General features: G+C 48.9%; 1 protein-coding gene across 4 annotated transcripts in view; it reads left to right on the top strand.

Moving 5' to 3' along the window:
- LOC140418707 (regulating synaptic membrane exocytosis protein 3-like) overlaps positions 1 to 12,876 on the top strand; it is a 559,728-nt gene that overhangs the window by 535,151 nt on the left and 11,701 nt on the right. For all 4 annotated transcript variants that reach the window (XM_072502288.1, XM_072502300.1, XM_072502279.1 and 1 more), the window contains one exon: positions 8,643 to 8,782. In XM_072502288.1, the coding sequence (XP_072358389.1) occupies positions 8,643 to 8,782 (140 nt within the window). The remainder of the gene's footprint in view (positions 1 to 8,642; positions 8,783 to 12,876) is intronic.

Genomic DNA, 12,876 nt, shown 5'->3' with positions numbered 1-12,876 from the left:
GATTTTTCAGCAGGTTTTTTTGAAAATCACCAAAGGTGGGGCTGTGCTACAACAATAGTTCTCGGACACGCTTTGGCTGCAGAGAAATGTAGACATGTTGATATTTTATCATCGCTCTCAATAGCTGAATCAGAAAAGCCTTTACAGTGGAGCCGGCTGAGGTTCCAAAGTTCCTGTTATACATCCGTTCGACCCAGGTTCTGAGCTCCTGCTGATAGTCATCTTTCTGAAATGCAAATGTAGTGACATTTGATTTTTCAATATACTTGCACCAGCCTGAGTCCCTGTCAACCAACAGTTTTAATGTCCGGCAGCACCCATGCCCCTGGGCACATGCCGATAAGAAAAAATGTGTTGCTATTCAATCTCATAGCAGCAGGGGGCGGATTGATACCAATGATTCCCCCATCCCGTTTGTCCCTTTCCAAAGATTCCAGCTTCATTCCCATTTAGCATGGGGCAGATAAAATGCCAGAATCCAGGTGCTTCCTCCGCGTTACAGCTGCCTCCCCGCCTCGCCTCCCCCCCCCACCTCCTTCCACAGTCTCTCAGTGGCTCAAACCAAAACTTCTAAAATTGAAATACAAAAAACAATCATTTTGTTTTAGTCTTATGGTTGTGCTTCATCACAATTACGTTTTCGAAAAGGGCATAAGTGACCACCAGGCAGGTAGTGTGGGAGTCCTCCGTGGCCATCCCCATTTTACAAAAATGTAAAGTGCCTAATCTTTCCCCAATTAAGCGCGGCCAATCCACCTACCCTGCACATCCTTGTGGGGGATAGTGACCTGGGGCCAGGATCAAACCCGGGTCCTAGGTGCCATGATGCAGCAGTTATAACCACTGTGTTGCCCCTGCTTCATCACAATTAAATATGAATTTGGGTTTTCAATCACTCCTAGCTCTCTAATTTGCTGACGTAACTGTGCCACGTCTGGTTTCATAGCCAGAATGGCTTCACATTCACCATTTTGATCCTTAGATTTTTTTTTCATTAATTCAGGGAATGTAGGCTGGGCCAGTCCTTAATGGCCATCCCTAGTTTCCTTTGAACTGAAGCTAGGCCATTTGAGAGTTAACCACTCTGATTTGGAGTCACATGTAGGCCAGACCAAGGATGGCACATTTCCTTTCCCATGACCATCATTATTGATTTTTAATTCCAGATTTATTTTTATTGAATTCACATTTCACCATCTGCCATGGCAGGATTCGAATACCCGAGACCTCTGGATTATTAGTCCTGTGACAATACCACAGCGCCACCGCCCACCCCTTAGTCTGCTTCCCCCAGTAAAATGGGCTCCTTCTGTGCTCCTTCCTGTTGCCACAGCACCCTCGATGTGACAGAGACGCGGAGGTCAGGTTTGCTTTGATGCTGTTTTCATCTCCTACCCCACTCGGCCCCACCCCCACCCATCCCACCCCCATCCTCCGTTGGTACCCCGATCTCTCCCTGCATTGGCAAGCAGAGCTCCTCAGTGCAGGAAATGGGAGTGAGTGTCTTTGGAAGGAGATGTTGGCCCCAATATTGTTTTTTGAGGGATCTTCAAGGATCCACCCACCACCATAGAACATAGAACATAGAACGATACAGCGCAGTACAGGCCCTTCGGCCCACAATGTTGCACCGAAACAAAAGCCATCTAACCTACACTATGCCATTATCATCCATATGCTTATCCAATAAACTTTTAAATGCCCTCAATATTGGCGAGTTCACTACTGTTGCAGGTAGGGCATTCCACGGCCTCACCACTCTTTGCGTAAAGAACCTACCTCTGACCTCTGTCCTATATCTATTACCCCTCAGTTTAAAGCTATGTCCCCTCGTGCCAGCCACTTCCATCCGCGGGAGAAGGCTCTCACTGTCCACCCTATCTAACCTCCTGATCATTTTGTATGCCTCTATTAAGTCTCCTCTTAACCTTCTTCTCTCCAACGAAAACAACCTCAAGTCCATCAGCCTTTCCTCATAAGATTTTCCCTCCATGCCAGGCAACATCCTGGTAAATCTCCTCTGCACCCGCTCCAAAGCCTCCACGTCCTTCCTATAATGCGCTGACCAGAACTGTACGCAATACTCCAAATGCGGCCGTACCAGAGTTTTGTACAGCTGCAACATGACCTCCTGACTCCGGAACTCAATCCCTCTACCAATAAAGGCCAACACTCCATAGGCCTTCTTCACAACCCTATCAATCTGGGTGGCAACTTTCAGGGATCTATGTACATGGTCACCCAAAACCTCCCACATTTGATATGAAACCACATTTCTGTTTTGCCGTTTGTGGGTACAATAGATCTCAAAGCACTTTTTTTTTTAAATTAAATATTTTATTGAAAATTTTTGGTCAACCAACACAGTACATTGTGCATCCTTTACACAATATTATAACAACACAAATAACAATGACCTATTTTATAAACAAAAAATGAATAAATAATAAATAACAAAAATGAAAACTAGCCCTAATTGGCAACTGCCTTGTCACAAGTAACACTCTCCAAAAATATAATTTAACAGTCCAATATATAATTATCTGTAGCAACGACCTATACATACTATGCAGTATATATTAACAACCCTGAGAGTCCTTCTGGTTCCTCCTCCCCCCCTCCCCCCCCCCCCCCCCCCCCCCCACCCCCCCGATCCTGGGCTGCTGCTGCTGCCTTCTTTTTCTCATTCCGTCTATCTTTCTGCGAGGTATTCGACGAACGGTTGCCACCGCCTGGTGAACCCTTGAGCCGACCCCCTTAGGATGAACTTAATCCGCTCTAGCTTTATAAACCCCGCCATGTCATTTATCCAGGTCTCCACCCCCGGGGGCTTGGCTTCTTTCCACATTAGCAATATCCTGCGCCGGGCTACTAGGGACGCAAAGGCCAAAACATCGGCCTCTCTCGCCTCCTGCACTCCCGGCTCTTGTGCAACCCCAAATATAGCCAACCCCCAGCTTGGTTCGACCCGGACTCCTACTACTTTTGAAAGCACCTTTGTCACCCCCATCCAAAACCTCTGTAGTGCCGGGCATGACCAAAACATATGGGTATGATTTGCTGGGCTTCTCGAGCACCTCGCACACCTATCCTCCACCCCAAAAAATTTACTGAGCCGTGCTCCAGTCATATGTGCCCTGTGTAATACCTTAAACTGAATCAGGCTTAGCCTGGCACACGAGGACGACGAGTTTACCCTGCTTAGGGCATCTGCCCACAGCCCCTCCTCGATCTCCTCCCCCAGCTCTTCTTCCCATTTCCCTTTCAGTTCATCTACCATAGTCTCCCCTTCGTCCCTCATTTCCCTATATATATCTGACACCTTACCATCCCCCACCCATGTCTTTGAGATCACTCTGTCCTGCACCTCTTGTGTCGGGAGCTGCGGGAATTCCCTCACCTGTTGCCTCGCAAAAGCCCTCAGTTGCATATACCTGAATGCATTCCCTTGGGGCAACCCATATTTCTCGGTCAGCGCTCCCAGACTCGCGAACTTCCCATCCACAAACAGATCTTTCAGTTGCGTTATTCCTGCTCTTTGCCACATTCCATATCCCCCATCCATTCCCCCCGGGGCAAACCTATGGTTGTTTCTTATCGGGGATCCCCCCAAGGCTCCAGTCTTTCCCCTATGCCGTCTCCACTGTCCCCAAATCTTCAGTGTAGCCACCACCACCGGGCTTGTGGTGTAGTTCCTCGGTGAGAACGGCAATGGGGCTGTCACCATAGCCTGTAGGCTAGTCCCCCTACAGGACGCCCTCTCTAATCTCTTCCACGCCGCTCCCTCCTCCTCTCCCATCCACTTACTCACCATTGAAATATTAGCGCCCCAATAATACTCACTTAGGCTCGGTAGTGCCAGCCCCCCCTATCCCTGCTACGCTGTAAGAATCCCTTCCTCACTCTCGGGGTCTTCCCGGCCCACACAAAACCCATGATGCTCTTTTCAATCCTTTTTAAAAAAGCCTTCGTGATCACCACCGGGAGGCACTGAAACACAAAGAGGAATCTCGGGAGGACCACCATCTTAACCGCCTGCACCCTCCCTGCCATTGACAGGGATACCATATCCCATCTCTTGAAATCCTCCTCCATCTGTTCCACCAACCGCGTTAAATTTAACCTATGCAATGTGCCCCAATTCTTGGCTATCTGGATCCCCAGGTAACGAAAGTCCCTTGTTACCTTCCTCAACGGTAGGTCCTCTATTTCTCTACTCTGCTCCCCTGGATGCACCACAAACAACTCACTTTTCCCCATGTTCAATTTATACCCTGAAAAATCCCCAAACTCCCCAAGTATCCTCATTATTTCTGGCATCCCCTCCGCCGGTTCCGCCACGTATAGTAGCAAATCGTCCGCATACAAAGATACCCGGTGCTCTTCTCCTCCCCTAAGTACTCCCCTCCACTTCTTGGAACCCCTCAACGCTATCGCCAGGGGCTCAATCGCCAGTGCAAACAATAATGGGGACAGAGGGCATCCCTGCCTTGTCCCTCTATGGAGCCGAAAATATGCAGATCCCCGTCCATTCGTGACCACGCTCGCCACTGGGGCCCTATACAACAGCTGCACCCATCTAACATACCCCTCTCCAAAACCAAATCTCCTCAACACCTCCCACAAATAATCCCACTCCACTCTATCAAATGCTTTCTCGGCATCCATCGCCACTACTATCTCCGTTTCTCCCTCTGGTGGGGCCATCATCATTACCCCTAACAACCTCCGTATATTCGTGTTCAGCTGTCTCCCCTTCACAAACCCAGTTTGGTCCTCGTGGACCACCCCTGGGACACATTCCTCTATTCTCATTGCCATTACCTTGGCCAGGATCTTGGCATCTACATTTAGGAGGGAAATAGGTCTATAGGACCCGCATTGTAGCGGGTCCTTTTCCTTCTTTAAGAGAAGCAATATCGTTGCTTCAGACATAGTCGGGGGCAGTTGTCCCCTTTCCTTTGCCTCATTAAAGGTCCTCGTCAGTACCGGGGCGAGCAAGTCCACATATTTTCTATAGAATTCGACTGGGAATCCATCCGGTCCCGGGGCCTTTCCCGCCTGCATGCTCCTAATTCCTTTCACCACTTCTTCTACCTCGATCTGTGCTCCCAGTCCCACCCTTTCCTGCTCTTCCACCTTGGGAAATTCCAGCCGATCCAAGAAGCCCATCATTCTCTCCCTCCCATCCGGGGGTTGAGCTTCATATAATTTTTTATAAAATGTCTTGAACACTCCATTCACTCTCTCCGCTCCCCGCTCCATCTCTCCTTCCTCATCCCTCACTCCCCCTATTTCCCTCGCTGCTCCCCTTTTCCTCAATTGGTGTGCCAGCAACCTGCTCGCCTTCTCCCCATATTCGTACTGTACACCCTGTGCCTTCCTCCATTGTGCCTCTGCAGTGCCTGTAGTCAGCAAGTCAAATTCTACATGTAGCCTTTGCCTTTCCCTGTACAGTCCCTCCTCCGGTGCTTCCGCATATTGTCTGTCCACCCTCAAAAGTTCTTGCAGCAACCGCTCCCGTTCCTTACTCTCCTGCTTCCCTTTATGTGCCCTTATTGATATCAGCTCCCCTCTAACCACCGCCTTCAACGCCTCCCGGACCACTCCCACCTGGACCTCCCCATTATCATTGAGTTCCAAGTACTTTTCAATGCACCCCCTCACCCTTAGACACCCCCCCTCATCTGCCATTAGTCCCATGTCCATTCTCCAGGGTGGGCGCCCTCCTGTTTCCTCCCCTATCTCCAAGTCCACCCAGTGTGGAGCGTGATCCGAAATGGCTATAGCCGTATACTCTGTTCCCCTCACCTTCGGGATCAATGCCCTACCCAGCACAAAAAAGTCTATTCGCGAGTAGACTTTATGGACATAGGAGAAAAACGAGAACTCCTTACTCCTAGGTCTGCTAAATCTCCACGGGTCTACACCTCCCATCTGCTCCATAAAATCTTTAAGCACCTTGGCTGCTGCCGGCCTCCTTCCAGTCCTGGACTTCGACCTATCCAGCCCTGGTTCCAACACCGTATTAAAATCTCCCCCCATTATCAGCTTTCCCATCTCTAGGTCCGGAATGCGTCCTAGCATCCGCCTCATAAAATTGGCATCATCCCAGTTCGGGGCATATACGTTTACCAAAACCACCGTCTCCCCCTGTAGTTTGCCACTCACCATCACGTATCTGCCCCCGTTATCCGCCACTATAGTCTTTGCCTCGAACATTACCCGCTTCCCCACTAATATAGCCACCCCCCTGTTTTTCGCATCTAGCCCCGAATGGAACACCTGCCCCACCCATCCTTTGCGTAGCCTAACCTGGTCTATCAGTTTCAGGTGCGTTTCCTGTAACATAACCACATCTGCCTTAAGTTTCTTAAGGTGTGCGAGTACCCGTGCCCTCTTTATCGGCCCGTTCAGCCCTCTCACGTTCCACGTGATCAGCCGAGTTGGGGGGCTTCCTACCCCCCCCCTTGTCGATTAGCCATCACCTTTTTCCAGCTCCTCACCCAGTTCCCACGCAGCTGTATCTCCCCCAGGCGGTGCCCCCCCCGCCCACCCTCTCCCATACCAGCTCCCCCCTCTCCCCAGCAGCAGCAACCCAGTAATTCCCCCCTCCCACCCCCCCCCGCTAGATCCCCCGCTAGCGTAATTACTCCCCCCATGTTGCTCCCAGAAGTCAGCAAACTCTGGCTGACCTCGGCTTCCCCCCGTGACCTCGGCTCGCACCGTGCGACGCCCCCTCCTTCCTGCTTCTCTATTCCCGCCATGATTATCATAGCGCGGGAACCAAGCCCGCGCTTCTCCCTTGGCCCCGCCCCCAATGGCCAACGCCCCATCTCCTCCACCTCCCCTCCTCCCCCCATCACCACCTGTGGGAGAGAGAAAAGTTACCACATCGCAGGATTAGTACATAAAACCCCTCTTTGCCCCCCACATTCGCCCCACCACTTTGTTCGAACGTTCTTTTTAATAACCCGCTCATTCCAGATTTTCTTCCACAATAAAAGTCCACGCTTCATCCGCCGTCTCAAAGTAGTGGTGCCTCCCTCGATATGTGACCCACAGTCTTGCTGGTTGCAGCATTCCAAATTTTATCTTCTTTTTATGAAGCACCGCCTTGGCCCGATTAAAGCTCGCCCTCCTTCTCGCCACCTCCGCACTCCAGTCTTGATAAACGCGGATCACCGCGTTCTCCCATTTACTGCTCCGAGTTTTCTTCGCCCATCTAAGGACCATTTCTCTATCCTTAAAACGGAGGAATCTCACCACTATGGCTCTGGGAATTTCTCCTGCTCTCGGTCCTCGCGCCATCACTCGGTATGCTCCCTCCACCTCCAACGGACCCGCCGGGGCCTCCGCTCCCATTAACGAGTGCAGCATCGTGCTCACATATGCCCCGACGTCCGCTCCCTCCACACCTTCAGGAAGACCAAGAATCCTCAGGTTGTTCCTCCTTGCGTTGTTTTCCAGTGCCTCCAACCTTTCCACACATCGTTTCTGATGTGCCTCCTGCGTCTCTGTCTTCACCACCAGGCCCTGTATATCGTCCTCATTCTCGGCTGCCTTTGCCTTCACGACCCGAAGCTCCCGCTCCTGGGTCTTTTGTTCCTCCTTTAGCCCTTCGATCGCCTGTAGTATCGGGGCCAACAGCTCTTTCTTCATTTCCTTTTTGATCTCTTCCACACAGCATTTCAAGAACTCTTGTTGTTCAGGGCCCCATGTTAAACTGCCACCTTCCGACGCCATCTTGGTTTTTGCTTGCCTTCCTTGCCGCTGTTCTAAAGGATCCACTGCAATCTGGCCACTCTCTCCTCCTTTTTCCATCCGTATCCAGGGGGGATTCCCTTCTGGTTTACCGCACAGTGCTTTTAGCCGTCAAAATTGCCGTTGGGGCTCCTATCAAGAGCCCAAAAGTCCGTTTCACAGGAGCTGCCGAAACGTGCGACTCAGCTGGTCATCGCCGCACCCGGAAGTCCCTCAAAGCACTTTTAAACGGAGGACAGGGAAGCTCTCCCCAGTGTCTCGGCCAACATTCAGTCATCAACAAGCACCACTAAAACAGATGATGTGGTCATTCCCACTTCCCTTCTTGCAGAAGTTTTCTGTGTGCAAACTGGTTACTGTGCTTTTTTTAAATAATCCTTATTGTCACAAGTAGGCTTACATTAACACTGCAATGAAGATACTGTGAAAAGCCCCTAATCGTCACGTTCCGGCGTCTGTCCGGGTACACAGAGGGTGAATTCAAAATGTCCAATTCACCCAATTCTATTCACCTAAGTCTTTTGGGACTTTTGGGAGGAAACCGGAGTACCCGGAGGAAACCCACACAGACACAGGGAGAACATGCAGACTCCACACAGACAGTGACCCAAGCCGGGAATCGAACCTGGGACCCTGGTGCTGTGAAGCAACAGTGCTAACCACTGTGCTACCGTGCTGAAATTCCAACAGTGACTACACTTCAAAATTTGTTTATTAGCTGCCAAGTCCTTTGAGATGTCCTATATTCTGAAAGGTGCGCCATAAATGCAAATCTTTCTTTCCCTTTATTGAAAAGGGAATTGTCAGCTTTCAACTGCTTTGTGTCCAGTGTTGGTTTTCAGGCACCTGCTGTTAACAGCTTGAAACTTGTACTATAGCCCCATATATTAAGGTGTACCTGCTGGAGAACGGTGTGTGTATAGCAAAGAGGAAAACCAAGTTATCAAAGAAGTCTCTGGACCCTATCTACCAACAAGCCCTGCTGTTTGATGAAGGCCCACAAGGAAAGGTTTTACAGGTCAGTGCTGACAGTCATTCACAGTTCAGTCATTAATTGGAGCAGGGTGCAGTAGTTAGATAGTGTTCATCCAGTTGAACTAATAATCCAGAGAGCATGAGCTCAAACCCATCATGGTACATGCAGAATTTGAAGTCAGTGTAAAACATTTTGCAATTAGAAACACAGGAACAGGAGTAGGCCATTCAGCCCCTCGTGCCTGTACCACCATTTAATGAGATGCAGGCTGATCTGTGACCTAGCTCCATATACCTGCAATTGACTCATATCCCTTAATATCTTTGCTGAAGAAAAATTAAACAACTGGTATTATTAAAAGTGACCTAGAATCTGTCATAAAGATCATCACTAATGTTCAATAGGGAAGGAAACCAGGGGCGAAATCAAACAGACACCCCCGACTCAGTGCATGACACAGCCAGTAAATCCTACCCGGCATGCCACACCTCGCGAGATCAAACAGGACATCTTGAGGGCTCGCCAAAGCACTTGGAGGCCCTCTTGCAGTTAGCTTTTGGGCAGGATGGCACCCTGGCACTGTTGATGCCACCTGGACTCCTTGGCACTGCCAGCCTGACACCCTGGCAGTGCCACCTGGGTGCCAGCCCAGCACTACCAGGGTGCCTGGATGGCAGTGCCATGGTCCCAGGATGGCATTTTTCCCATGCCAGAGATCGGGCCCGGGAGTGCCCTGCCCTTATGAGTTGGTGCGCAGCAGGCCCGAGGACCCCCAACAGGTAGGTTGGGGGTTCCAGTGGTCACGTTGGGGGGTCGAGATGGCGTCCCTATCTCTCCCTGCACTGACGAATGGAGCTCCTCAGTGCAGGAAACGGGAGTGAGTGTTTTTGGAAGGACATGTTGGTCCCCTCTGCCATATACCTCTGCTCAGCAAGGTCAAAGGTAACTATTCCTTCCATGGGGCAGACCACACATGGGCCAATGTCATTGGGCAAGGGAGAGGAAACCTAGGAAATGCTAAATTTTGTCTGTAGTAATAGAGCTTTGACAAAGTGTCATCCAGACTCGAAACGTTGGCTCCCTTCTCTCTCCACAGATGCTGTCAGACCTGCTAAAATTGTGCAGCAAATTGTGTTTTTGTTTCTGTAATAATAGGGTCTTGTACATACAGGGTTAATGTGGGACTGAGTACAGTACTGCCCACACAGTGATGTGAGAAGACACATGATATAGAGCCAGATTCAGTTTAGAGATGGTTGACGATGTGCAAAGATACCTATGCTCTCTGCTATATATATGTATACAGTCATGAGTTGTTAATAAAGACTTGCTATTAATATTAATATCAAGGTGAACAAGCCGACTTCTTGGTGTCTGAAGCAAGATTCTTCAGTATCAGTCATAAGACCAGTAAGAAGTCTTACAACACCAGGTTAAAGTCCAACAGGTTTGTTTCGATGTCACTAGCTTTCGGAGCGCTGCTCCTTCCTCAGATAAATGAAGAGCTGAGGAAGGAGCAGCGCTCTGAAAGCTGGTGACATCGAAACAAACCTGTTGGACTTTAACCTGGTGTTGTAAGACTTCTTACTGTGCTCACCCCAGTCCAACGCCGGCATCTCCACATCATCATAAGACCATAAGACATAGGAGCAGAATTAGGCCACTCGGCCCATCAATCTGCTCCGCCATTCAATCATGGCTGATATGTTTCTCATCCCCATTCTCTGCCTTCTCCCCATAACCCCTGATCCCCTTATTGATCAAAAATCTATCTATCTCTGTCTTAAAGACACTCAGTGATTTGGCCTCCACAGCCTTCTGCGGCAAAGAGTTCCACAGATTCACCACCCTCTGGCTGAAGAAATTCCTCCTCATCTCTGTTTTAAAGAATTGTCCCTTTAGTCTGAGATTGTGTCCTCTGCTTCTAGTTTTTCCTACAAGTGGAACCATCCTCTTCACGTCCACTCTATCCAGGCCACGCAGTATCCTGAAAGTTTCAATAAGATCCCCCCCTCATCCTTCTAAACTCCAACGAGTACAGACCCAGAGTCCTCAACCGTTCCTCATATGTCAAGCTCTTCATTCCAGGGATCATTCTTGTGAACCTACTCTGGACACTTTCCAAAGCCAGCACATCCTTCCTTAGATACGGGGCCCAAAACTGCTCACAATACTCCAAATGGGATCTGACCAGAGCCTTATATAGCCTCAGAAGTACATCCTCATCTTGTATTCTATCCCTCTCGACATGAATGCTATCATTGTATTTGCCTTCCTAACTGCCGATTGAATCTGCACGTTAATCTTAATAGAATCGTGAACAAGGACTCCCAAGTCCCTTTGTGCTTCTGATTTCCTAAGCATATCCCCATTTAGAAAATAGTCTATGCCTCCATTTCTCCTTCCAAAGTGCATTACCTCACACTTTTCCACATTGTATTACATCTGCCACTTCATTGCCCACTCTACTAGCCTGGTCCAAGTCCTTCTGCAGCCCACCTGCATCCTCAAGAATACCTGCCCCTCTACAGACCTTTGTATCATCTGCAAACTCAGCAATAGCGTCTTCAATTCCTTCTTCCAGATCATTAATTATATTGTGAAAAGTTGTGGTCCCAGCACAGACCCCTGAGTCACCGGCTGCCATCCTGAAAAAGACCCTTTTATCCCCACTCTCTGGCTTCTGCCAGTCAGCCAATCCTCTATCCATGCCAGGACTTTACCCTTAACGCCATGGGCTCTTAACTTATTTAACAGTCTCCTATGTGGCACCTTGTCAAAGGCCTTCTGGAAATCTAAATAAATCACGTCCACTGGTTCTCCTTTGTCTAACTTCCTTGTTACTTCCGTAAAGAACTCTAACAGATTTGTCAGACATGGCCTCCCCTTGACGAAGCCGTGCTGACTCAATCCTATTTTATCATGCACTTCCAAGTACTCCGCGATTTCATCTTTAATAATGGACTCAAATCTTACCAATGACCAAAGTCAGGCCTATAATTTCCCATCTTCGGCCTCCCTCCCTTCTTAAACAGGGTGTTACATTTGCCACTTTCCAGTCCTCTGGGATCCTTCTTGCCTCCAGTGATTCCTGAAAGATCATCACCAGTGCCTCCACAATTTCCTCAGCTATCTCTTTTAGAACCCTGGGGTGTAGTCCGTCCAGTCCAGGTGATTTATCCACCTTCAGACCTTTCAGTTTCCCCAGATCATTCTCCTTAGTAATGATCACTGCACTCACCTCTGCCCCCTGGTTCTCCTGGAGCTCTGGCATCCCACTGGTGTCTTCCACAGTGAAGACTGATGCAAAGTAACTATTCAGTTCGTCTGCCATTTCATTGTTTCCTATTATTACTTCTCCAGCCACATTTTCCAGTAGTCCAATGTCTATTTTTGCCTCTCTCTTACCTTTTCGGTATTGAAAAAACTCTTCCTATTTTAAATTGCTAGCTAGCTTGCACTCATACTTCATCTTCTCCCCCCTTATTGCTTTTTTAGTTGTCCTCTGCTCACTTTTAAAGGCTTCCCAATCCTCTGGCTTCCCACTAATTCTCGCCACTTTGTATGCTTTTTCTTTTGCTTTTATGCTGTCCTTGACTTCTCTCATCAGCCATGGATGCCTTGTCCTCCCCTTAGCATGTTTCCTCCTCCTTGGGATGAATTTCTGTTGTGCCTCCCGAATAACCCCAAAAACTCCTGTCATTGCTGTTCCACTGTCTTCCCTGCCAGGCTCCTTTTCCAATCAACTCTGGCCAGTTCCTCCCTCATGTCTTTGGAGTTACCCTTATTTAATTGTAAACCTTTACATTTGATTACAGCTTCTCCCTCTCAAACTGCAGGGTAAATTCTATCATATTGTGGTCACTGCTCCCTAAGGGTTCCTTCACCTTAAGATCCCTAATCAATTCTGCCTCATTACACATCACCAAATCCAGAATTGCCTGTTCCCTAGTAGGCTCTGTCACAAGCTTCTCCAAAAAACCATCTCTTCGACATTCCACAAATTCCATTTCTTGGGATACCAACCTGATTTTCCCAGTCCGCCTGCATGTTGAAATCCCCCATTATTTTTGTAATATTGCCTTTTTTACATGCCTTTTCTATCTCCTGATTTATTTTCTGCCCCACATCCTGAC

This window comes from Scyliorhinus torazame, chromosome 1, assembly GCF_047496885.1.
Source record: "Scyliorhinus torazame isolate Kashiwa2021f chromosome 1, sScyTor2.1, whole genome shotgun sequence".
NCBI classification, from domain to species: Eukaryota; Metazoa; Chordata; class Chondrichthyes; order Carcharhiniformes; family Scyliorhinidae; genus Scyliorhinus; species Scyliorhinus torazame.
This window is presented reverse-complemented; position numbering and strand designations above follow the sequence as displayed.